This window comes from Scophthalmus maximus, chromosome 7, assembly GCF_022379125.1.
Source record: "Scophthalmus maximus strain ysfricsl-2021 chromosome 7, ASM2237912v1, whole genome shotgun sequence".
NCBI classification, from domain to species: Eukaryota; Metazoa; Chordata; class Actinopteri; order Pleuronectiformes; family Scophthalmidae; genus Scophthalmus; species Scophthalmus maximus.
In genome coordinates, this window is record NC_061521.1 from 2,542,199 (window position 1) to 2,566,952 (window position 24,754).

Below are 24,754 nucleotides of genomic sequence, written 5' to 3' on the forward strand. Positions count from 1 at the left end.
TTCTCAGTGACCTATTTTTCCTATTTTTAATTCCCATTTTCACGATGTGAATCAAACTTCCGCGTCAGATCATCGTATCCACCCGTTTTTTGATTATGCTTCCTGAATGCAGCACCACTCTCCTCTCTCCGCCACAGGATCAAGCCACAGGTGGTTAGTTACTTAGCGGCAGAAAAAGCGGGTTCTGCAAAAACAAAAGTCACTTTTCATTTAGAATCAATTCAAATCAAAGTCAGCGAAGATTACAGAAAAGACTGCGCCGCCGCAGTATCTTATCTGGGCTCGACGGGTCGGGTCTGAGAGCGCTGCTGGAGGCGCACTTGTTTGACAGTGATGGGAGGCTGTGCAACTCTCCCCTTGACGACTTCAGCTCTGTGAACACAGCGAACGCCCACAATGGCGTCTGTCATGGTGAGTATATTCACTGTAATCCTTTTCGCGAAGGCGCTTCGACAACGTTCACTCGTGCCAACTTTTAGCTGAGTCGGCGAGTTCGCTAGCTAAGAGGATTTGCTAAAAACGGGGGCTGTCAAAACACACCCACGGGTCCTCCGTGGGAAAGTCGTTGACAGTGCTGTGGACTTGCAAAGCGACGTGTAAAAGTCTTAGACTGTATGTAAAAGTTGAATGTCTCTTTAAAAGAGAAATGTAAACATTAGCGCGCGCGGTCTCGGCCAGGTGGACGGTGTCCCACAGGGGCCAGTCCTGCACTACGGCAACACACGAGCACCGAATAGCATTATACAAATAGCGATATATTATATTATATCCTTTAGTACATAAAGCAGACTGAAGTCTGTAGAGTTCTTCCATAAACGTGATGCTATAAAGTTAACTATAAAGTTAGTAAAACACTATTTTACTAGTGTTAACTCACCAATGCTCAGGAGTACCCTCCTGTCTGTTTTCTTTTTTTTAATCCATTTTTTTTTACCATTGAAACTGCAGAGGAAATGCAGAGTTTTGCTGACTGACTGTGATCCTTGTCGCTGCAGGAGGACCCCACCCTGGAGAGACACTTCAAGGGGCATAGAGACGCTGTCACGTGTGCAGACTTCAGTCCAAACAGCAAACAGCTGGGTAATACCTGCTGCTGATGCCTCATACATTCATCACACATGTTATTCACAGTAGGAGGATAGTTGCCATTAATCATACGTCATGCTGTGGCTCCCACAAATAATCTAAAAGCGGCCTTCAAATTACTCCATTGAAACAATAAAGGTTTACTGTGAAACAGTTAAATTGTTATACAAATACCATGTATGGAAATCAGTATTTAGTAAAAAAAACAACTATCTGATCTTTGGTAATAACCATGCTACTCTATAAGCTTCATGTACAGCACTTGTATACTGTACTGCTAGAAATGATCAAAATGAATATGTAGCTGGGCTTGGCTGCAGCCCCCCCATGACCTATAAAGGAGAAGTGTTTTTATAAAGCAATGGAATGGAAAACTAATATGTTGCGCTATTATAATGAATAACATACTGCGCATGTCTAGCGCAACAATATAGACTGACTTTATTAAGGTTTTCATTTGATCAACTTTTACATCCTACAGAAACACAAATTAAACTACAACAGTTTTTACAAAAGAAGCTCCTTTCATATGATTACATTTTTACTTTTTATAATCAGTGTCAGTAGTTAAATCAACGGCTGTACCGATTCTACTGACCACTTCATTTACTTTCCTTTGTCTTCCTTCCAGCCTCAGGGTCGGTGGATAAGAGCCTGATGATCTGGAATCTGGCTCTCAAGACGAGGGCCTACCGCTATTTTGGCCACCAAGACGTCATCACTGGGGTGCAGTTCTCCCCATCCGGTAACCTGGTGGCAACGTCCTCCAAGGACAGAACGGTCCGACTGTGGACACCTACCATGTATGTTTCCAGAGTCGCTTTTACTGCTTTAGTCAGGACGTTTTTGTTCACCACTGAGTACAGTAAAAGTATAGTAATATAACAGGAATAGTCTGGTGTACAAATATACTGGAAATGTACTCAGTAGTCTGGCATGAGGATGAACCACATGCTGCAGACTGACATAGGTTAGGTCCTAAATTAACTGTATTTTCTGTGTGTGTATGTGTGTGTTCTAGGAAAGGAGAGTCAACCATGTTTAAAGCTCACACTGCTGCTGTACGCAGCGTCGCTTTCTCCCACGATGGCCAGAGACTGGTGACGGCGTCCGATGATAAGTCGATCAAAGTGTGGAGCGTTCGCGGACAGTGCTTCAACTATTCACTCAACCAGCACACGAACTGGGTGCGCTGTGCCAGGTAGTGTCCCTCTCTATAGCCATAGCATTCATGTGTGTGTCCATATCAAATGTATCGCTGCGCATTCTTAAAGTATTCAGACACCTTCATGCTCAACACACTGCAATAGGGGTGGGCGATCTGACGATTTTATATCGTGGACGATCTTTATCTGGCGTATGATCTGCTTTTCTGAGGAATCACACAGATTCGGAAGTTTCTCTTGTTACAGTAAACTGCACGTGCGTTCATTACAAGCAACAGATATTCATTTTTTTATTATATATTATCATATTCGGTGCTGCTAACTGTTTTGAAGAAATTAACACATTCGTCTATGATGAATCTTCGCTATTCCCAATCCTGAGGAGCGATCTCGGAGGCTTCCCGCTGCAGGGGGCGTGTCCAGCTCTCACTGTCCGACACACGTACGGACAGACGGAGACAACAGAGACAGACCGGCTGCTCCGTGTGGGCGAAAGCAGAGTGAAACGGTCGAAAGTCTGGTTGTACTTCACCAAAATCGTTTTTTTGTCTTTTGTCTGACATGAGACACTCACGTATTTCTTTTTTTTGTTTTTGCTCACTTGTTTTTTTGGGATAGCCTTGATGGTGCGAAAAATCATAATTCGGATCGAGGATTGTGATTCTATCTCAAAAGATCGTCATACGATCGTTTGGCTCGCCCACCCTAACCCTGCAATGAAGAAAAAAAAGCGAAAACAGAATATTTTTGCAATGCAAAATTGTCCTTAACTATCCCGTTGTGTGTGTGCATATATATATAGGTCTTAAAGATTATACCCATGTGTCTGTTTTTGGTGCTGTTACTTGTGCAGAGCCTCAATGAAACTCAGGAGTGGCTGCGGTGCTATTATTTAAGTGTTTGCGCTCGGTTGCTAAAACTTGTCTCCGTTTGTCTTTTCCTCACCCCAGGTTCTCTCCGGATGGGCGGCTCATAGCTTCCTGTGGGGACGACCGTTCAGTCCGGCTCTGGGACACATCCACCAAACGATGCATCAACTGTTTCACCGACTATGTAGGGTATGTAAGAGTGTCCTGTTATTCTCCTCAGCTTTCATGTTGCCTTCAGTTTATTATTTTCTAATTTGTTCCAACGACTTAGTTTGGATACATTTTTTTTGTGTGTTACTGTTCTTGCACCAAGAATTGTATCTTTTATTAATTATATTTTCCCTTTTTTGTACAGTAGAATTGCACAGATACACAATGTGTATTCTCATTTCTAACTAAAGAGTAAAAGGAATAACCAAACAAATGTAAAAGCTGCAGTAACTATAGTCATCTGTTTCTCCCAGAGACGACATGGCATTGGGATGTACAATTTACACTGTAGATCGTGAAGCAGCTACCACTCACTGACGTCACTCGGGGTGTTTTGTCATCATAGATCAACAACGTTTGTTGACTTCAACTCCAGTGGTACCTGCATAGCATCTTCAGGAGCTGACAGTTCACTGAAAATCTGGGATCTACGGACCAACAGGCTGATTCAGCAGTATCAGGGTATGTCAAAATGTCAGGGCGATAATAATGGTGTTTATATCAAGTTTGGAAAATTAAGTCATTATGAAAATGTTCTTTCAAATTGTAGAAAATCCTGATTGTAAGTGTTTTATGGTAATTTGTTTAGTTGTTATCCTATAGTAGGGTTTTACAGCTTACTGATTTTTATCTTTTCTTTTGGAGTGAATTGTTTTCAATGTGTGTGTGTGTCCTTTTCGTTCAGTCCACAGTGCGGGGATCAATACCTTTTCCTTCCACCCGTCCGACAACTACTTGATCAGTGGTTCAAGCGACAGCACTGTCAAGATCCTGGACCTGCTGGAGGGACGTCTCATCTACACCCTCCATGGACACAAGGTGGCGCTGCGGCACAGCTCCGTTCACCCACAGGCAGCAGTCAAACATTATCAGACTACGACATACGTGTGGCACGATCCAATATTTTCCTGGATTGCTCCTTGATCGTGTTTGTCATGGAAACTTTTGTTATTCACCTTTTTAGGGCGCTGTAATCACAGTAGCCTTTTCCAGGACTGGAGAGGTCTTTGCCTCGGGGGGAACTGATGGTCAGGTTGGTTGTGTTCCCTATACTCTCAATACCTTTATTATGTTTATTTGTAGTAGAAAATGTGAGGAGCCTGGATCATATTGTATTTTGGTCCCTTGGCTCGCTAGGTGCTGATGTGGAGGACAAACTTTGACACAAAATCATACAGGGACGTCCTGCAGCAGCACGGCCGGAGGTCCACCCCTGATCCCCCGCCCCACTTGTCGGACATCCACCCCAGAGTACCCCACCTTCATCGCCCGCAATCCGCGGACATTCAGGTCAGTTCAATGCACTACATGCACTGGGCTTTGTGACGTGCTTCCGTTTAGAAATAATGCTGCTCGTCTGTTTACCGTTACTGTGTTTACTCACTACTTCATTCAGAGTTTTGTCACGAGTGTTCGCACGGATAATGGCCAAAAGGGAGATTTTGAAAAACAGACGAAGAAGACCCCCGAGCACTGCTGTGTCCCGTTTTGTTCGGCGCCATCGAAATTTAATGGCGTAGTTTTCACGGGTTTCCGACCTGAGAAGACGATGGCTGGTAAACAAACGCCGGGATCATTTCTCCATCACATCTCACGCGAAGGTCTGCAGTGGACGCTTCGTTACCGATCAGCTAAGGAAACGGCGCCATTGGTGAACCGGTCCGGAAACAGTTGAGCGGTACTAACCCGGACATGGTCGTGCAAGTAGCCCATTCACTTAACTTCACATGTGAATTCAATCCTTTGAAAAACTCTGCGCCTATTTATTTACCCATTTACTTGCGCAGACGCACAGTGTACCGTCTTGCAAAAGCAATCTGGTCCCCAGCATCATGTCGACATTCCACACATAACATCTGTGTGCTCGGTAAAATTGCGCAGGAGAGAAATAAAAGAGACGTCTGTGACGGTTTAAGAGCTGAGCAGCCGTGACTCTGCCTTGTATCCGCAGATCAGACCGACAGTGGCAGACACCCGGTCAGCTGACCCGCATGTCACGGAGCGCGGCCAAGCGGTTCACAGGACCACGGTAAGAGGGCAAACTGTACTAAATCCACAGCCGCACATTCATAAGAAAATCCTAAATCTCACTAAAGATATTTATTCATTTTACTTGGAAAAGATCTATTATCAAAATTGTTTGATTACATGGCTAAAGGAGGCTAAAGGAGATTGGTGTCTTTGTGGTAAAAACAGGGTGTTGATAGGACAAATAACGTGTAGACTTTACAGCAGTTATACGACGTTCTCACACTATTCTTTTATTGATATAATTGATGAGTTCACAGCATATTAATCAGAGGGAGATTTGCATAAATTTAAACAGCGGACTATGGAGGTCAATAGCCGGCTGCCAGTCACCATATCAAAGAATCGCATCGCTTGTTTTTTCACAGGCTTCAAATGAAAAGTTAGTGCCTTTTATAAAAATGACCCCTCTGGTTGCTGGTTACGGGAAACAGAAAATATTCTCTTTATTTAGTCGAAGGGCTCATTTGACCAGCAGGCGGCGTTGCAGACCGGTCCTGCGATGCCTGGTGAAAGCAACACTGTCCACGTGTCGGTCATTGTTTTTAAATCCTCTTCTGTGAAATGTTTGGTCCACTTCATTATGCCGTTCAAAGACGCACCGCTCTTCTAATCAAACAAACTACAGAGGGCGACGTCTTGGTGATTACATTGTTACATTTCTGGATTTGGCTTTCATTGTGAACGCAGCTTAAGAGTTTTCCCAAAAAGCGTCATTACAGTTCATTATGTCCTCATTCAAGCTCATCTTTCAAATAGTTTTCACATTCAACTGTTTCAAAACATTTTCAATGAAACAATTGAGTTCTTGTTGACCTTTTGCGAGTTATGATTTGAATCAGTATTTTCGAATGCAACCACAGTTACAGCCACTAAGCTGCTCTGTCAAGAATAGCACGTGAATAGATTTCACGCTTCAGGACACTTTCCCGTTACGAGTCGATTTGTCCACATTTTGACAGTTGACTTCTTTGATTCTATTTTCGACCCAGCAATCTTGTGAGTTTTCAACATACTTCGGCCTTTTATCGTTGCTCAGGACCCACCTGGGCCGAGGTTGCAGTGACCTGGTCTTAAACTTGACTAGTAAGTTCGCCTTATGTTGCCGAGTAAAATCCCGGGTGTGAATCAGTGCTATTCGCTTTACTCCACAAATACTTGATTATGGATAAACGGGTCGAAACATGACATTGATGCCGGCGGGTCTTAATGTACAGAGTATTAGGAAAACGACATGCTGTCACAGAGGTGAGGATGAGTGGTTTGGAGGCAAGGTTGCACGGTGAAATATCTTATCCACTGACGTGTCTAAGACTAGAGACTGTCAGCTCATTCATTTGCTCAGGGTCGCTGAAAACAAAAGGTTACCAGTTGTGACAGCTAATTTACCGCCCTCTGCTGTTGTGAACAAGAAGTGTGTGTTCACAAGAAGGAGCTTCATGAAGAAGAAAAAGCAAATCCATGAATATGTGAAGTATTGCCAACTCTGGTGCTTCATCTATTCATCGTGATTTAGTAATGTCATCTGAATATGAATATTTAGACATACATTGTGGAAATCGATGTGGACATTTTGAGGGGGGGTTGCCTCTCTATATATACACACACGATAAAAGTGGTCAAAAATAAACTTTATTATGAAAAAAACACATATCAAAAGGAAGCGCAAATACAGCCAAATATGTCAAATTTGAAAAAGGAAAATGCGCCTCCTTTTTTTTTACATCAAGTGCAAATATAACTCCACATATTTTCTCGATTGTTTATTCTGTAAAGTAAAATGTTGGCGCATATTGTGTAACAAACGCAGATATCGATATGTCTGTGAAAGGCCCATATTGGGTGATATATCGGCCCACTGACACATTGGGCCGATGTCTGGCGCGTCTTTTAGCGTCTGTTTCACTTACATGATGAAACAATCGTAACAATAAGTAGTTATAAAAGAGATGCTTTTAATGAGCGTTAAGAAGGAGGCATGGGCAGGACGATCAGTGAGCTTTTTAGTCATTGTGCTGTGTCCTCGCAAACCAAATACTGAAGGTGACAACGAAATTATGGTGATGTTTAGATTTAATCCCCTAAACCCTTTTGTTAGTTTTTAGGCATATTCGTAAGCAAATGAATGTGATTGTATTCGGGCATGGGCAGGTCGATCAGTGTGCCTTGTAATCCGTGTACTAATGCAAGACTGAACTACGCTCGGATGTTGAGTTGCTCCCTTCAGACTCATTTCAGGCCTCGGCCGGAACGTTTCAAAGAATCTCTCATTCCCTAAGCCAGACAGGCGTTGGACACAGAATGAACTCTAAGTGTTTTTGCCCTCTGCAATTTATATAACCTAGTTGTCACCGTGCAACCTATTTCACCGTGCAACCTATTTCACCGTGCAACCTCATTTGCACAGTTGTATGCAACTAACGATATTTTCATTATCCATTAATCTGTTGATTACTTCCTCGATTAATCGATTAGTTGTTTGGTCCATAAAACCACAAGATGATGCATATAAATATATTTAGTTTGCAGTCATAGAGGAGCAAAGAAACCAGTAGTTATTCACATTTAAGAAGCTGAAATCAGAGAATTTTTACTTGTTTTCCCGCATAAAACTACTTGAACCGATTAATCGATTATTAAGATAGTCGGCGATTAATTTAGTAGTCGATTACTAATCGATTAACTGTTGCAGCTCTAATGCTGTATATAATGGTGTGTTACGTTACGCGTAGTATTTGAAGGAAAAGACCAATGTCCGGTTTTAGATTTAGACAATTAAGTAAATCGATCAAACTGAATGCTATTTACATAATAATAATATCTATATTCCATGCCCGAAGCTCCTTTCCTATGCATTAAGAGAATCCGAACAGCTCTTACCATGGCTGCTGATCAAATACTTCTGGGTCACTTTCAAGATTTAGGAAACTTCCCAGGCAAATTTAACAATTCGACCTCACCCAAAGATGGAGGCAAGTTATAAACTGAGAGACATTTGTAGATTGCATAAACTTTCTGGCTCTCATGCTTCCATTTTATGCTTGCGAAATCTCTGTATGTTGCACGTTAAAAGGAAAAGCTTTTTGTCACTGTTTTACCTAAGACTACCTACACGTCTCAGATTTGTCTCCATCTCTCCCTGGTTCTTTCTGCTTCTTATCCCCATTCCGCCTCCTCCTTTTTTTTTCTACTCCTTCCTTCCTGGTGCCGCTGAAGGAGCTTGTCTTTGCTCCATGTATGAATCGCCCAAGCGTGCTTGAATGGGAAGGCCCGTGAGAGATCTGAGGGGGGGGGGGAGATAGCTGGAATCCACGTGCCAGTGCCCAGGCCCCCCGAGCTGGGAGCAGCAGTCGCCGCCGCAGCAGCAGCTCTAATAATAGACGAGCTGGAGTTCTGCCTGCCTGTTCAACTCACTGACTAGCTCGCTGCACTCACACACACAGTTAATAGATATGCATCACTTTTTTTACCCATGATGCCACGGATAGCAGGACGGGGGCTGCTTCCTTTACATGCTTACTCACTGGTAGTGCATCAGCTAATGTGATGAAATGTGTGTGTGTGTGTGTGTGTGTGTGTGTTAGTGTTAGAATTTCAAATGTATAACATGCAAACATTAATTCATGCACATTCATGTGGTAGCCTCTCTAAACTTAAAAACGTGTTCGCAGAGCGGGATGTGATGAGATGCAGAGGAGCCGATGCGCACAACTCCCCCCTCTCAACGGCACGTGCATGTGCAGACCTTGTGTTTTCAAGCGAGCCGATTGGTTGATTCCCAAATTCCTGCAGGGAGGTGGATTCAAAACGGAAAGTGAGATGCTTGTGCAGCCAGATTGTATACGAGACAAAAGGAGCATACGCACAGATGATTGGAGAAGTGTAACTCCAGCTTCAGTGTTGGCAATTATGCAAGTGTGTTTGCTCGCGGTCTGTTTGTGTGCATGCATGAGTCACGTGTGTGTGTGTTTGAGACAGAGGGTTATTCCTCTTTATATTGGTGCTACACGTCCTGTCAGCTCTCATCACCGGATTTCCATCACAGGGAAACTCCTCCTCTCCTCTCGTCGTCCTCTTTTTCTCCAGTCTTCCCTTCCGGTCATTTCCTCCGCCCTTCCACCGTTGCTGATGTCCTCAGAGAGCTTTCCCCTTCCGCCCCGCGCCTGTGTTTCCCCTCCATCGCCCTAATGGGTCCAAGCGTAGGCGGGGGAAAAAACGGAGGGAGAAGGGGAAGGAGAGCCTGACAAGCGGAGAGGGAGCTGAGGGGAGATGTGTGGGTGGCTAGATGGGGAAGTTCCTGCACTCAGAGGCCCTGCTGGTATTTGTGACCTTTGTGTCCTTATTTCAGGGCCACACACTTTTATCACTCATACATTATTTTTGGTTTACTTTTTTTAAAAACGTTAAATCTGTCCACAATGTTGTGCGTGTAATTTAATTCGAGCCAGACCAATATATCGGTTGCCGGATATTTTCTAACATAAATGTGCATTTATGTTTACATTTTATGTAAAATAAATGCTTATTATAAGTTCTATGTATTTGGTTGTATTTGTATTTTCAATTTATAGTTATTTATGATGAAGTTTATGGTTTAGCTGAAATATCAAGCCTCAATTACATGTCTTTGTCACAAAGGCTTGATGGCGACATCTTAAAAAATATATATATATCGGCCAATGTATGTGTATCAGAAATCTTGTACTCCCAAATATCGGCATCGGCCCCCAAAAATCCATATCGGTCGGGATCTAATTTTAATAAATAAAAATGTCGTCATTTGGTTGAGACAGTAGGGAAATGAAGGGGAAATAATAATTCTAATGCGCACTTTGATTGCTGTATCAATCTGCTTCCAAAATCTGGTGGGGCAGCCTTCTTAGAAGAGAGGAAGCTATGACAGCAGCACATTAATGCATGTGCTTTTGTTTTTTCACGGCACAAGGTCACTGTTAAAGCAAATACTACACATCAGATGTTCGGGAAGTTTGTACGTCCCCTGTCTGTCTTCCTTCATTACGCTCTGCAGAGAGCCAGCGGCACCAGCAGGACTTCTGAATGGAGTGTTTTTCTCAAACGCCACGTCACTCCAGAGCAGAGTGCCTCCGGGCGGTGCCCTCGCTCTCCATTGACATTACAGAGCTTTTGACAGACACACCAGTAGCCCCCCCCCCAAAAAAAACACCCCATCCATGCAAGTGTCCTCGAGCACTGAAGCCTTTGTCCTTGGAATCCACTCTGGATCCTCAAAGCATGAATATTAATATTCTTATAACTCTTTAACGCTTGCAATGTGACACCAGCCACAATTCATTCTGATCTTTGTGATATCGTCCCGAAATCAGATTTCTAATGAGAAATGACAGCAAGTGACATGAAATGTAAACAAAATATGAATTTCTTGACATTCATTTACTTTAATTGAACTGAGGTCATTTACATCCTTTCGTCCCTTTTGAATCTGCACAGTCTGTGTGGTAGAGTCAGTTTTCCGTTTGTGTTTCATCATTGTGCACTTAATAATAATAATACTACTAATAATAATAATGTTTTTTTTTTCTTTTAGCAATTTACTATTTGGGAGGAAGTTAGTCGGAAACTGAAAATGTATCCTGGTGCACTTCTCTTACGACTAAAAAGATACAAAGAGTCTTGGTTTGTTTAGTTTTAAACACGAGTTTAGAGTCAAATTTAGGGTAAGGTTGAGGTTAAACCTCTTTGACTAAGGTAAGCTAAGATGTGCGTGCTTGTGTGTGAATGAATGAGTGTTTAAGAGGCGATTAGATCGGAGAAGGTTAGATTTGGTTACTTGCGCCATCTCTCGTGTCCCTGCAGACGTTAGCTGTGACGCCAGTTTGACCAGACATGGTGTCCTCTACCGACAGGCCTCCTGTCACAAGTGTGTGTGTGTGTGTGTCTGTGTATGTGTGTGTGTTTATTTTGTAGGTGCATGTCCTTCCTCTTCCATCCTCTGTGAAGTGTATAATCCTGATCATATTTGTGCTTGATTAAGCACCATCAACTGAATGCTGAAAGCCACGCGTGTTTGTGCAATTTGTACAGTGTGTACGTGTCTACATTTACACGGATGGCCCCGCCGCCACCCCTCTCCAGCTTCCTGTGGAGGGGAAGTGCAGGATATTGGATGGCCCGGAGGTTTAGACACCAGATTTAAGTGCTGTTGAGGAGAACATGAGTGACAAGACGCGACGGAAACGAGCTAAAGATAGTAACAGATCCGGATGGGGGGGAGGGGGGGGTTCACTTTCCATCAGGACACGGGCTCCCAGAGGCTACATAACACCCTCACACGCATGCCCGCATGCAAAACACACTCTGGTAAAGTCAGACAAACACGCTCGTGTCCGATGCACAATCGCAATTCACTTTATAGTCACAAATATTTTCTCCCGCAGAGCTTATCCGATAAAACATGGCATCCGGAGCGAAAATTTATCTGATATGATAATTGGAATGTGCTTAATCATGCCGTTTAAAAAAATGATATCAAATGACTTCATGTAATGTGAGAGGACCGGTTGTGATGCCGTACACACGTAGAATCAGCTGTCACTTTTTGCATTGTGTTGTCGTGAGGTAAAGGGACACATTGAGCGAAGAGGAATTCGAGACTTTGAGAATAAAGTCGTAATTTTACAAGAATAAAGTCAAAATATTATGAGAATAAAGTCGTAATATTATGACCATAAAGTCGTAATTTTGCAAGAACAAAGTTGTAATATTATGACAATAAAGTAGTAATTTTACAAGAATATAGTCAAAATATTTTGAGAATGAAGTTGAGATTTTACGAGAATAAAGTCATAATATGATGAGATTAAAGTCGTACATTTGGTCTCTGTGTTATTTTAGTGGAGAAATGTCAGAAGAGCGGTCCCATGCCTTAAAATGAGGAAAGTGTTGCACTTTGTGAAGCTGTACTCCAGTCTAGGTTTCTCAAATAAGGAGATACTTCATCTTTTGGCACATCAGCACCACATTATCATCAGGCTCACGACTTTGAAAAGACTCACGCCTGTTTCCTGGGTTGCTGTTAATTTCCGTAATATCATATTAAATCAAATTTAAATATTCTAGTCAAATCACGACTTTATTCATTTAAAATTGCAACTTTTTTCACGTTTGTTTAAGTCTCACCCAATTTTTTCCCCTCAATGTGGCCCCTAAAAACTCTGACGTAGTGTTGTGGCAAAAGTTGAGCCCTCACAATTAAGAAGAAGAAAAAAACCTTACTACATCGACGAATCTTACTGCCGGCAAATAGTCCGTTGTTTCCCAAACGGTTAGGAAACAATGACAGTAAAAGCATGAAGCAAGTCAGACATGAGACTTCCTCCTTCTCGTGGGCCGAAAGCGCCAAATGCAGCTGTGAGTGTTTTTTGATAAGGCCTTGTGTAACCGGATTATTATTGCCCGGCGCCTCCTGACGGTCCGCTGATTCGAGGCGGAAACCCGTCTCCTGACAGCTCACACGGGTGCTGTGACGCAATGGTTTTTTTATGCTGCGAAATTTCCCTGCGGCGGCTCGGGCTCCTAGGCGCATGGCTGGCATGCAAGTGTCCAAAAACTTGATCTCTCCTCATCAAAAATACAAGAGGAGGGCAAGCCTTATCACTTATTCAGGAGGATTCTCTCTTCGGATTCCCTCCTCTTGCGACTCTCGTCTCTTCATCTCGGCCTTACGCAACACGCACTTGTGGGATGCAGGTGCTTACCCGAGGCCCATGCCATCGCACTCTCTGCTCATCAGGAGAATTTCTTTTGTGTGTGATCTCGGATTGTTCGCGTATAAAGAGGGTTTCTCTGTCAGTTTTGCAGTCAATTCAGTGAGGCTCTCAAGTTGCAATTGACTAAATGCTGGTTTTCCGTTTTTATTTGATTGGACGTTGAATGTCTTTTTGCGTCTTTGAATGTTGGATGAGCAAGTAATTTGAAGATGTCATCAACATTTCAATGTTTCATAGACTTAAAGAAACCAAATAATACTTATTAGTTAGTTTTCACGGATGTGTGAGTCCCTCGAGTCCTTTTTGCACACTGCACACAAATGAAAGACCAAATTCAGGTCGGTGACTTCAAACGTCAGTATCAGCAAATTATTTTTATCCAGGCGTAGGTGTAGTGATTTGTCGCTAAATGAATGTGACATGCAAGATCATATGTGATGCCTGCCAGCACATCATTTCACCGTTCATTCGCTCTTTCTCTCCCCCGACACGTGATTTGTTTCCCTGTCCCTCTAAGGGCTTCCCTTACGAAGGGGCCATCCCCCCGCTTCTGACCGGAATGTGCCGTCTCAGGCGTCCAGAATGCGTCCTCAGGTGTTGCCACTGGGAACGTGCCGACATCCGGCCCAGGCAGGAGGCTAAAAATAGCCAAGCAGGTCTATTACAGGTACCAGGGACACCGGAAAGGCCAGTGTGGTGTGTGTTCCACCCTGCTCGCCGTTAGCCCCGCCCGGAGCAAAGTGGGGAGAAGCTGGGATGAGGGAGCAAAATAGAACTCGGATGAGATAAAGCTGAGCAGACACAAAATTCGATTATGTTGTCGTCCCCTCGCCTACAGTATTAGAGCCTGGCCAGTGGAGGGAGAGAACAGGACGGGCAGAAACGCTTGGTTCCCGGCCCACCCCCTTGTGATCAGCTCATGTTTCTGAATGATTCCCAGCGCGCACGTTGAATTTGTTCTCGTGGAAGGGTTCCGTCTTCGGTGTGTTCTGTGATCTCTTGATTTGCCATTTGGAAAGTCAACTTTAACCTCTTAAAAAGATGTAATCATGTCATTCTAACCTTTCTATTTGATTTGATTTTTCATTTGTATTTATTGCTTTGCACACATTCATTTAAGATACAAAACAATAACATCGTGAAACACAAAAGTAGTATATCTTTCATATGGAAAGAAAAATAAATGGGTGCTGGAGAGGTCAGAAACCCAGGGGGGCTTTTAGTGAAACCTCACCATGTCACTAAAACTCAATTATGATAAAAAATGGACTACAAAATAATTGCAGGCTTAAACTGCATGTCAGTCGGCAGAAGACTCGCCAGACACATCCGGGCATCGAAAACTGAAAGTGACCTACTGTTTGCTTCAGAATATGTCTTTAGTCGCAGTTCCAGCAGGTGCTCCATGTAGAAATTCAGATTATTTACGCGGTTATTATTTAAAGTCTTTCTCACTGTGGACAACCGCAGCTAGACTCAGTGTGGAATTTGTGTGGAAATAACGGGCCACCTCAATATTTGGCAGTGACGCTCGCTGCTGCTATTTTCTCCCTGAGTGGAGGCAGAGAGGATGTGGCCCGATGAACCGCGTAGGAAGATCAGACGCCGCATCTGCTGCCGGCCTGGCTCATTTCTGTACAGCTCATTGAGGTTTGCAGAAAAACAAAATATTGATTTATCTAAACTTTTCTCTTAAAAAAAATAAAAATGATTTCATTGAGAAGCATGTACCTTCAGTGATTGGCAAACCGTTCAGTACATTCAGGAATAGATTTTTCTTTTTTGGGGTGGTGGGTTCAACCCATTTTTCTCTTAATCTCTGTTCAAGGTGTTTGTGGAAGAGTTTTTACATTTTACACGGATCATACTGCCAGGGCTAGTTTAACTGAAACCCCCAAATCGATTTTCTTTCTCTCAGCACCCATGTGCTTCGGCGCTTCAGTTTCTGTGGGGCTCTAAAAGTGTGTGTACCTTTTTGTCGCGTTTGCACAGAGGTGTGTGCGCGTCAGTATGAGTCAAGCCTTAGACTTTTCCATCAACACACCTCAGACATACAGCGTACTGTATCTGTGAAGGGAGGATAACGTGGAAAGAGCGAGCAAAACAAATCCGTGTCCAGAGAGAGCGCCACCGGGTCGCGATTTTCCTTTCCGGAGGTGCGGCGGTAACCTAATACCGCTTCAGTCCCAGGTTAAAGCTCACCTCCCCCTCACTGCTACCCCCTCCTGTTAAGCTCATAGTCCACCTGTTAGGAAGTCATTCATCTCCCTGCTCCCCGGAGAGAGATAACTGGATCCCCCCACCTCTGACCACAGCCTCACTGATGGAGGGCTTTAATGGGCTTTTATTGTTTGATCTATCCACTCTCTTCCTCTTCCCAAATCAAATCTACTCTCTTTAGTCTATTTACCCTTGAACTACCTTTTTTCTTCTTCTTCATCCTCCATGTCCATTTCAAAAAATTCAATTAACACGGTTCTGTTTCTCCAGACAATGGGCCTCTGTTTTTGGTTCGACTATTGACTGCGAGCAAACTTACCTATGGTCTAACATCCTTTACTTGCATATATTCCAATTTTTCCATCTGCTCACCAATCACTATCCAATAAGTGGTGTGTTTTAGCGGCACGATTTGATTTGATGGTACTATTTACGGGATCGGACTTCAGTTAAGCGTTTTAGAACTCCAGGCTACTTTCCTGATTTTCAACCCCCCCCCCCTCCCCAAAGCATCCCATATTGAAAATTACAAACCTGTTACATCCTCATTTCTTTGACTCCATCAAATAAATGCATGGTTTGTCTTTTGCTGCGGTGATGTCCAACAATATCTCGTTGTCCATGTTCCCAAGTAGACACTATCGCCGGCCATGGACGCAGCAACAAAAAATGAACCGGGCTGACGATGTAAGTCTGAATTTACAGACTTATTGTACAGCATGTAGGTCAGCTTAAGAACCTTTTTTTCCCTTTATGAAATTTTTCAAGGATTGGAATACAGTAAGCCACTGTGCACGCACGTCGTTCGGCCCTTTGTTTTCGGACTTTGGTGATACCTTGTCGTAAACAGAAGTAAAGGGCCAAGAAATGTGTGATTGTGTTCTCCATACAGAGCAATTTTCACATTGTTGGATCTAGAGTGCCAAATGGTTTTGCCGCATTAATATTGTTTTTCGTTTGATTGTTTGTCAAGGTTCAGCTCTAAGGTTCTTGGTTGGAGACGTTTAAGTGTTTTTTGCGGTTGGCCGTGAGCCCGGCATGTGTGGGAATTTGGGAAAGGTGGGGTCACTAGCATTGTCTGAGAGAGGGGATCAGCGCCGGCCCAGGGCTTGCATTGTCTTACAACGAGACAATTAGCAATTAGCACCGGGGACATTCTGAACGGCAACGAGTTTCCCACAGGCGCTTTGCGGTCCTTCTGGTATTAACTTAAGTGCTAAAGCTGATTAGCAGGCATTTGTGTGGCAATGCGGCTCAATCCGATCCCTCTCGTGGACTGGCTGCGTGTTTTGGTGTTTGGTGTTTCCTGCGAGGGCCACTGACCTTCGAAATGGTAGAGTTAATGTGTGTGTGAAGACGTTGCCGGCCTTGTTGCATTTGTTTCTCGCCCTCCGAGTTGTTTGCCCGACAGTGATTTCCAAGTTGGCTGTCTCAGATGGATACCAGTCATGCTCATGCTTAGATATGTGTCAAGATTACATGGCAAGATCAACCTCTTGCTGTCCCACGTACAAGCATATCTAAGCCCTCCATATGTCTGCAAATTTCTCCTAAATTCACATAGCCTTTTAACTGAGAATTAGCCTGCAAAATAAGGTAAATAATAGTCTATCGAATTCTAAAAAAAATATGAAATTGAAACACCGTGTATATAGACCAAAATTCCAGGAAAGTTATCTTCTTGATGGCACATTACCTTCCACCCATGTGTATTGATCTTGGTCACGCGGTTGTTTTAGTATTAACTCTCTCTCTAGCTGCACAGCATTATGTCACTACCATTACTTACAGTTGGCTGCTTGTTACTACAGAGTCGCTTGACATTTCATGCATGTTGATGGGAAAATGTGATGCATTAATGAAAGATGCAGACATTTTAGATCGATTTCACTTTAGCTGTGTCCCCTTTGAGTGCTGTTTAATTCCCCGGAAATAGAAGGGCCTCATTCAGAGCCAGATCTCCGTCATTCAAAAAATGCATGAGAATCAGGACTCGGAGAGAAATGTGCTTTTGGCCTCCATGTATTGATTGATGGAAATAAAACTTTGGGCCTTAATGTGTAAAGCTAGCAAAGTGGCAAAATCTCATCTCTGTGCAAAAAGAATTGGAATGTGAGGGAGAAGGTCGATTTCCTGCTGCGTGGGGTCTCAGGAAGCAGCAAATGTATGTTCATGTAATCCAAAAGTTCAAAAATATTTAAGTTTGTGGCAACTTCAATCTGCTGAAGGTGGTTTTTGGTGTTAACGCTTCTTACAAAAGAATCGGCACTAGGCTTTCACGAAACAAAGACTTGGCTCAGGCTATCAGGTGATAACTGAGCAGTAGAAACTGTAATGTCTACACACACACACACACACACACACACACATACACACACACGCACACACACGCACACTAATGTCCTCATTCTGATCCACTGTGATTTTCTGTTAATAATGTGACGAGCTATATCTGGGCACTTTAGTGGACATAATGAAAGGAAGCCCCTCACTTATTTCCGTCTCTGAAGTGACTTATTAAAAAGTCCCCTTTGCTGCTCTAATGAATCAATTGCATCACATCAAAGACACCGGTCTGAAGTGACAGCCCCGGTCCTTTTTTGATTAAACCTTGTGACACACAACGGGAGCTATGTTTAGAACGGCCCATGTGAGGGAAAATGACAAGGAGTGTGCTCAACAAGTGATCCAGTGATGGCCCCAGAATTGGAACGAATCAGTAGTCAGGAATCCCATTACTTCAGAGCAACACTAAGGAGGTTGTTTTTATTTTTTACGTTAAAGTGAACCGCTGCAAATTCATTTTGGTGTTACACAAATGTTTAATAGAGTGAATGGCAGGTCTGTCATTGCCATATGCCTGGAACTGCACTGCACGGAATCATTTACTACACTGTATTTGTTAAACTAGTCGGATTTTTTTGTCTCCAATGTCACAACAAATAAAACTTTGGATTATATCTGTGTAAAATCCCGTAACAGTTAGTGAACATGGTTCTTAAGCTTCTGAGGTAGCCGGTGAATTTTCCGTCAGCTTGTCAACGTATATTTTTATATATATTTACCCATTATTAATAATAATGATAATGTTATTTATTATTCTCAACCCACTGCACACTACTTTTTGCACTTTGTATATATGTACATATCTTTTTGAAAGCAGTTTTTTGTTCCTGTATTTTTAATTGTATTTTTGATACCCTGTGTGATACTGTGCTGCTGGGACAAGTGAATTTCCCAGAGCGGGATGAATAAAGTTGGCTATATTCTATTCTATTCTAAATGCACATGTGTACTGTTTATGCTTCCCACCGGTAGGGCGACCCCTCAGTGTAGCCGAGAGCAATTCTTACATTGTGTTGTTTTAGACTGTCAAATTATAGAGTTCATTGTCAACCATCGTCATACTTACATATGAGACTTCTTATTCTGTAGTTTTGATTATTTTCCATGGCTTCGTGGCTCGACTAAGTCAAAAGTACTCCTATCGGCCACGACATTAAAACCAGTAACCATCGCAAACCTCTGCGCCTCTGCATCAAACCCTATAAACGTGAATGTCCTCCCTTCACCCATGTTCATCTCTTTAGGCTCTCAGATATTCCTGCAGTTTAATTTGAAGCAAGGCCAAAACTCACTTGGCATTCGGTCTAAATGCACCTTCTGTGAGAATGTGTTGGGTCAGGACCAACTGCTGATTTCTGGCCGTACAGAGATGTGTGCATGTTTTCCGCAAACTTTTCTTGAGCATTTTAATCGTTTGCCTTGGAGGATGAAATTAACAGGTAAGGTTTTTTTTTGATTTTTCCCTTCAGTTTACTACGACAGAACCACATGAATGCTAAAACAAGTGACCTTCTGGTTACAGTATGACTTCCCAAACCGATTTCAGCTGCCACACCTACGCTATACTATATTCATTCTTTGTTCCTAGCGTTCATTTTTATTCCTCTCTCCTCCCAAACCCTCACTTATACCTGCCATGGGCTGAAACAGTGGGACTCTGCTTCCTTGACAATAGACCACATTTCTTCTGTTACCGCCACTCAAATGTGGAGCACAATAGCCTTTGAGTTTTTGAAGTGCCCCGGAGGAAACACTTGCACTTGGTCTGTTGACCCACCCGCTTCTGGTCGGAGTGGGATCGGAGGTGTGGCTCGTTCGACGCGAACCCCTGGCCCTTGTGGAGGTGTTGCAATGAAAATGACAAGAATGGCTCAACAGTTTGAAATGTTTTCCTTGTCTCACTGATGTTTCCTCCGGGTCTCAGCAGTTTGCCCAGTGGATCTTTTTTCCGACGTCTGCAAAGTCCTCTGCACAGCTGTAGTGCTCTTTCTCCCTCCTCAAAATAACACAGGAATATAATGTATCACAGACTACTCTGTGCCGGAGTTTTGTGTGTTGTTTTTTCAGCCTGTGTTCGGGACTTTTTGAGGCAGAACCAGGCTGATACTTAGACATGTGACTTTTTGAAATGTGTACAAATATATGCATGACCTCTATGCGAGGCGCACTTACAAAAAAATTGTATTCATGTGATTACTTTCTGATGAAAGTCGACAATTGTTATTGCCAGTTAAACACAAATTTGTTTTAGTTTTTTTGCATTGGCATAAACCTCAGAACCCATCGGCTAATGTCTGACAGCAATTCAGCATGCTGCATTCATACGCAGACATCTGTTTAAAGGCAGTATTAGCAGAAACTTTAATACAGCATTTCCTGTCACCACACACACCCAGTTAGTAATACTGCAAATATATAAACATTGCAATACTTTCATCAGTGGACCCTCAACTCCGTAAGTATTGTGTTACCTCATTAGGTGAAAGATAATGACTAACAGATATTAATTTATGTGTAAATCTTAGAGATTGTCACTTGAAATCATTTCAACCGGAGCCTTTACATTATATATTTTGTTTTAAATGAACTTTTCTATTAAGACAATCAAAGGGACAATTTAGACTACTGTATATTAGGCATGTTTGAAAGTTGCAATGCTGACATATTCCACAAAACCAGGCGATCCCCGACGACCTGGACAGCCTTCTGTTCTGGCCTTGAAAGCACAAGCAGACAAGATTATTTTCGCCAACGCGCACAGAATGTGATGTAACCATCCCTTGTGCCATTAAGACTGAACGCCCGTGTGAAAAACCTGGCTTTGATGTTAGAGGAGGCGGTTGAGCACAGGAATGTCACTGGGGTTACCCGCATAAGCAACTCCTCTGCCAGCTAATCTCGTCACATCTCCAGAAATTCAAAAAGTAGATTCCTGTGCCTCACTCACGCGCCCACCTCCACCACCCACCTCCAGCGCTGCTCGATCTCGGAGCTCACGCATACAATCACGTGCGCAGCCCTGACATTGCCTCTGCTGTCGACTGATTTACACACAACTCACTTCATGGGTAGTTCTGTATTGTCTTTTCTTGAGTCAGCCCAGTCTGGAAGGTGGCAATGTTTTGCTTAGAGAAGTTACCATTGTGAATAATCAGCTTTTGGCACTATGTCATACTTGTGTTTTGGCAGTCTTTAAAGTAACATTGTGTGCAGGCTTACAATTTTGCAGACAGGGATTATTTTAAGAGTAGATAAAAATTAAATCAGACGTAACATCTTTTCAGAGGAGAAGCCTTACTCTCACTGAGCTGCAGCTCAACGGTTTGTAGGAACCGATTGTAGTTCACTTTGCATTAACACAACTTCTTTAATAACTATTTACAGAGCCCAACATATTTAGTAGTTGTGATAGTGGTAGCCGCATATAGTGTGTCCATTGCGTACACACACACACACACACACACACACACACTATGCGGCACCACCTAGAAAATCTATGGTAGTCCTCATGCATCCCATCGTTTGATGTGTAAGATCTTAGCAGCGGGTGTAGGCCCAATTTGGCTCTTCCAGCTGGGGTCAAGTCTGACTCCTCTGTCACAGTTGGATGTTGAAGAGGATCAGGCTCAAAACAAGAACAATCTCTTTCAGACACAGTAATTGCAAATGTAAACCATTTCTTCATCATGGCATCCTATTTGAAAAAGGAGTCCCAAGTCAGTCAGTCGAGAGTTCCTGCGTGTGACAGCCATTGCAGTCATGTTAGATGAGGCATTGATAACGTCAAAATTTTTGACTTCCTTGTAAGACATCATGGAACTTGAAACTTGGAACGTGAAAGCCAAAAAAGAATTGCTCAAACAGACAGATACGGATTCCATGTCTGAATAAGTCAGAAGTCTTGGAAGAAAGTGTAGGGCCACTCAAACGTTTTCCACGTGTTCACACATGCTTTTCAAATTGTGTAGTGCACGACCACGTTTCGGCACAAAAAACGAAAGCAGAGCACAGCTGTGAAGATCCGCACAGACACTGACAGGCCGACAGATGGAAATACAAGAAAGAACGCAGAAACAGAAAAGCCTGCTTGTTGTTTGTGTCTGTGATAGAGGGCTGGGGGATATCGTGGTGCTACAGGATCCATGGTGACAGACCACAAAGCCCACCTGGGACTGCCAGGGCCTGGGGCATCTCTGTCTGCTGCCTCCTGCCTGTTCTGTGAAGGGCAGAGGCACGGCATGACCTCGAACCCCCCACTGATCCTGCTGCCAATCAAGCAGCCCGGCAACCCAAGCCTCTCCAATGCTCCCTCCCTTCTGATGCTGCTCAATGGTCACACCGCTAGCTGCGTCCTCTTTGAGGGCCCCCGTAGTCTGTAATCAGCTGCCCTCTCTTGTCTTTCATTAAGCCACATGGAATCAGCATTGGCATTTTTTAAGGGGGCTGGAGAGCGTTTAGAATCGTCCGTCGATCGCTGCTGCCATTTCATCTCGCAAGCCCGATATGTCATTTTCAGCCACGCCAGACAGAGATACCTTTCACCTGGTTGCCACTGCAGTAGTTACTGTTACACTGTCATCTAGTGCCGCCTCTGCTTTAGTGAGGTAGAACAGACTGTTAATTAAATCAGGATACTTCCTGAGCGTAGTGTTTACAAAAATACTTGTTTGGGCAGCATGGGGAATCTAATTTGTCAAAATCACTACAGAGCATAGGTTCACTGCTGCTCAGTATTTTGTCTCCTGTCAATGGTCATTAATTGAATATGATTGGTTATGGACTGGATATATATATATCTTCTTTTTTTTTTACAACACTACTGTAATTTTCAACGTTCCTACTATATGAAAAACCTTTTGCTTTGGGGAATCCAGAAGTCATGGCTATGACCAAGCAATCCCTACCCTCTGAAGCCAAAATATCTCAGATACGTGTGCTGCCATCTGCGCAGTTGTGATCCTGGAGTGGATCCTCTTTCTCAAGGTCCCGTCGATACATCTCCTGGCTAGTCAATCTCAGTTGTCAATTGTGACGTCTTACCCCATTTTTATATCATCAAATGATTAATTAAAACCAAACTTACCGGAGAAATGAACACTTGAACACACACTGATTGTGTGATAAGAACCACCCTAAAAATACAGAAAACCATCTTTGGAATGGTCCCATCTTCTCGTACAGTCTATGGTAAGCACATATTTGGTGATTTCCTGCTTAAAAAGACATCAAGATGCCCGAGCTAAAGCTAGGCCGGCTTTGGTAAGAGATATTTAGAAGTCTTAAGTTGCATTTAGCCATTGTGTCTGCATTTCAGTTGCTGTATTTCATCATGTAATTGGGGCCTGCTTCATATGGTCATGACTCGCTGGATGACCTCTGCTTTAAATGAAAAAATTCATGTTGGAAAGCTGTTTGTAATTGTTGAAGGGTAACCATAGAATAGTACCAATGACCTTTTTTTTGTCAGTATTAGAAAATGGTTATGTTATTCATCTGCATCTCTTTTGAAAAGAACAGATGTAGTCCACCATTGTAACTGGCACACACTCGTAAGCCTTATTGTAACTTATATAGAAAGATTGAGTGGACTTCACTGTAAAGGGAGGAAAAAACCCATATTATATTATTTTATATATATCGTGGCAGACAAATTCTCCTCATGGTTGCTTCCACCTGCGAGTCAGTTACATTTGCCTTTTCCTTTCATGTACCTGCAAGGCATACTGCACTTAAATTGGGACCTTTTATGGAACAATGTCATTGCATTTAACAGGTGCCACGATTTGCCATGCTTCTTTTCATCGTCTGATGTCTGCATGTTAAGTGTCTATTTTCTGTATTTTGCCATTACCATGGCGTAAACTGTTCCTGTTTGTCTTTTAAAAAAATCTAATTTTAATCCAATTTTGCTGCTCATCTTGACCAGATCTTGCATTACATCAAGACATTCCTGGGTAAATACCAGCATGCACAGTTGTGCTAATGCACTTGGCTCACTCTCCTTGAATGATGTTTGCATGAAGGAGTTACACATGCTTGTAAAACACATTTTTCGCATGTTCATGCTCACTCATCCAAACAGGTACAATGCATACGTCTGTACTTCTCACAACACTCGAGGTCAATGAACCTTAACATTTCTTCCCTCGCATTAGGGCCTCCTGCCTCCTTATTTTATTGCCGCAGATTTTGATTTCAGTCAGCATGTGTACATGTGGGTGGGAATGTCCATTAAAATGTGAATAATGTGGGTAAATCCTACTAAGGGGCTTTAAAATGGGCTAATCCCCCGCAAAGCCACAATGACGCTCATTCACTTCCTCGCTGTGAAAAGAGTCACCTCCGCTTGAGACTTTGGTGGGAAAGAAACCAAAGGGTGAAAAACCTCTGGTCGGGATATGAGTTGCTGAAGTCCCAGCAAAAGCCTCACTTCCTCTCGAACAAGAGGCTTTTCTTGTAGAACTTCATCTGTATGATGTCAATCCTTTCAAAGCTCATTGAGAAGAATGCTAAAGACACAAATTATCAACACTGACACTATTCACGTTGGTTTAATGTTTAATGCAAAGTGTTTTTCCCTTTACTTTTCAGCTCACGCCTCATGCAGCATTAGAGTAATCCTGGTTTCCTTTCATAAGATACTTAAACCACTCAGACTTTGTTTTCCTTTTTCATGAAAAACCCTGAAAGTTAGTGGTGCCTTTGAAAGATCGAGACACTCTCCACAAAACAGATCTCTCACGTTGAAGTAACAAGATGCCTGGCGCCATTGGAACGTAACGAATCACAACACACAGAGATTTCGCAACTTTCTTAATATTGTTTCAGTTTGTTGCGATGGCAATGGCCAAACATTTTCTTCTCCTTTTTAGCGTCTGTGCTATTTGGTCAGAGATGTCGATATGTGAATGATTAGCAAAGGGTAATTTTAGGACGTACCCATAGACACTAAAGAGACACTGCCATTTGGCACGTAAACGAGAGAAGATAGGAAGTATAAAGAGGAAGTATAGTAGAAGAGAGGGAGGAAAAAAATGAAGTAGTGATGAAACAAGAGGAACCAAAGTTGCTGACTGACTCA

At 42.9% G+C, this 24,754-nt stretch overlaps 1 protein-coding gene across 6 annotated transcripts in view; it reads left to right on the top strand.

Moving 5' to 3' along the window:
• Positions 1 to 13: 13 nt before the first annotated feature.
• The window catches only part of poc1b (POC1 centriolar protein B), a 39,194-nt gene continuing 14,453 nt past the window's right edge, over positions 14 to 24,754 (top strand). For 2 of the 6 annotated variants that reach the window (XR_007030975.1, XM_035642247.2), the window contains exons 1-10: positions 14 to 411; positions 996 to 1,080; positions 1,718 to 1,889; positions 2,108 to 2,287; positions 3,203 to 3,310; positions 3,678 to 3,793; positions 4,017 to 4,150; positions 4,296 to 4,364; positions 4,469 to 4,621; positions 5,283 to 5,360. Coding sequence is in view for 3 of the 6 variants with exons in the window: in XM_035642247.2 (XP_035498140.2) it covers positions 397 to 411; positions 996 to 1,080; positions 1,718 to 1,889; positions 2,108 to 2,287; positions 3,203 to 3,310; positions 3,678 to 3,793; positions 4,017 to 4,150; positions 4,296 to 4,364; positions 4,469 to 4,621; positions 5,283 to 5,360 (1,110 nt within the window). In the remaining 3 variants the exon portion in view is untranslated. Of the gene's footprint in view, positions 412 to 948; positions 1,081 to 1,717; positions 1,890 to 2,107; positions 2,288 to 3,202; positions 3,311 to 3,677; positions 3,794 to 4,016; positions 4,151 to 4,295; positions 4,365 to 4,468; positions 4,622 to 4,727; positions 5,361 to 9,030; positions 9,821 to 24,754 lie in introns of those variants that run through there. The other 4 variants (XR_007030974.1, XM_047333250.1, XR_007030973.1 and 1 more) reach the window with 4 other exon arrangements.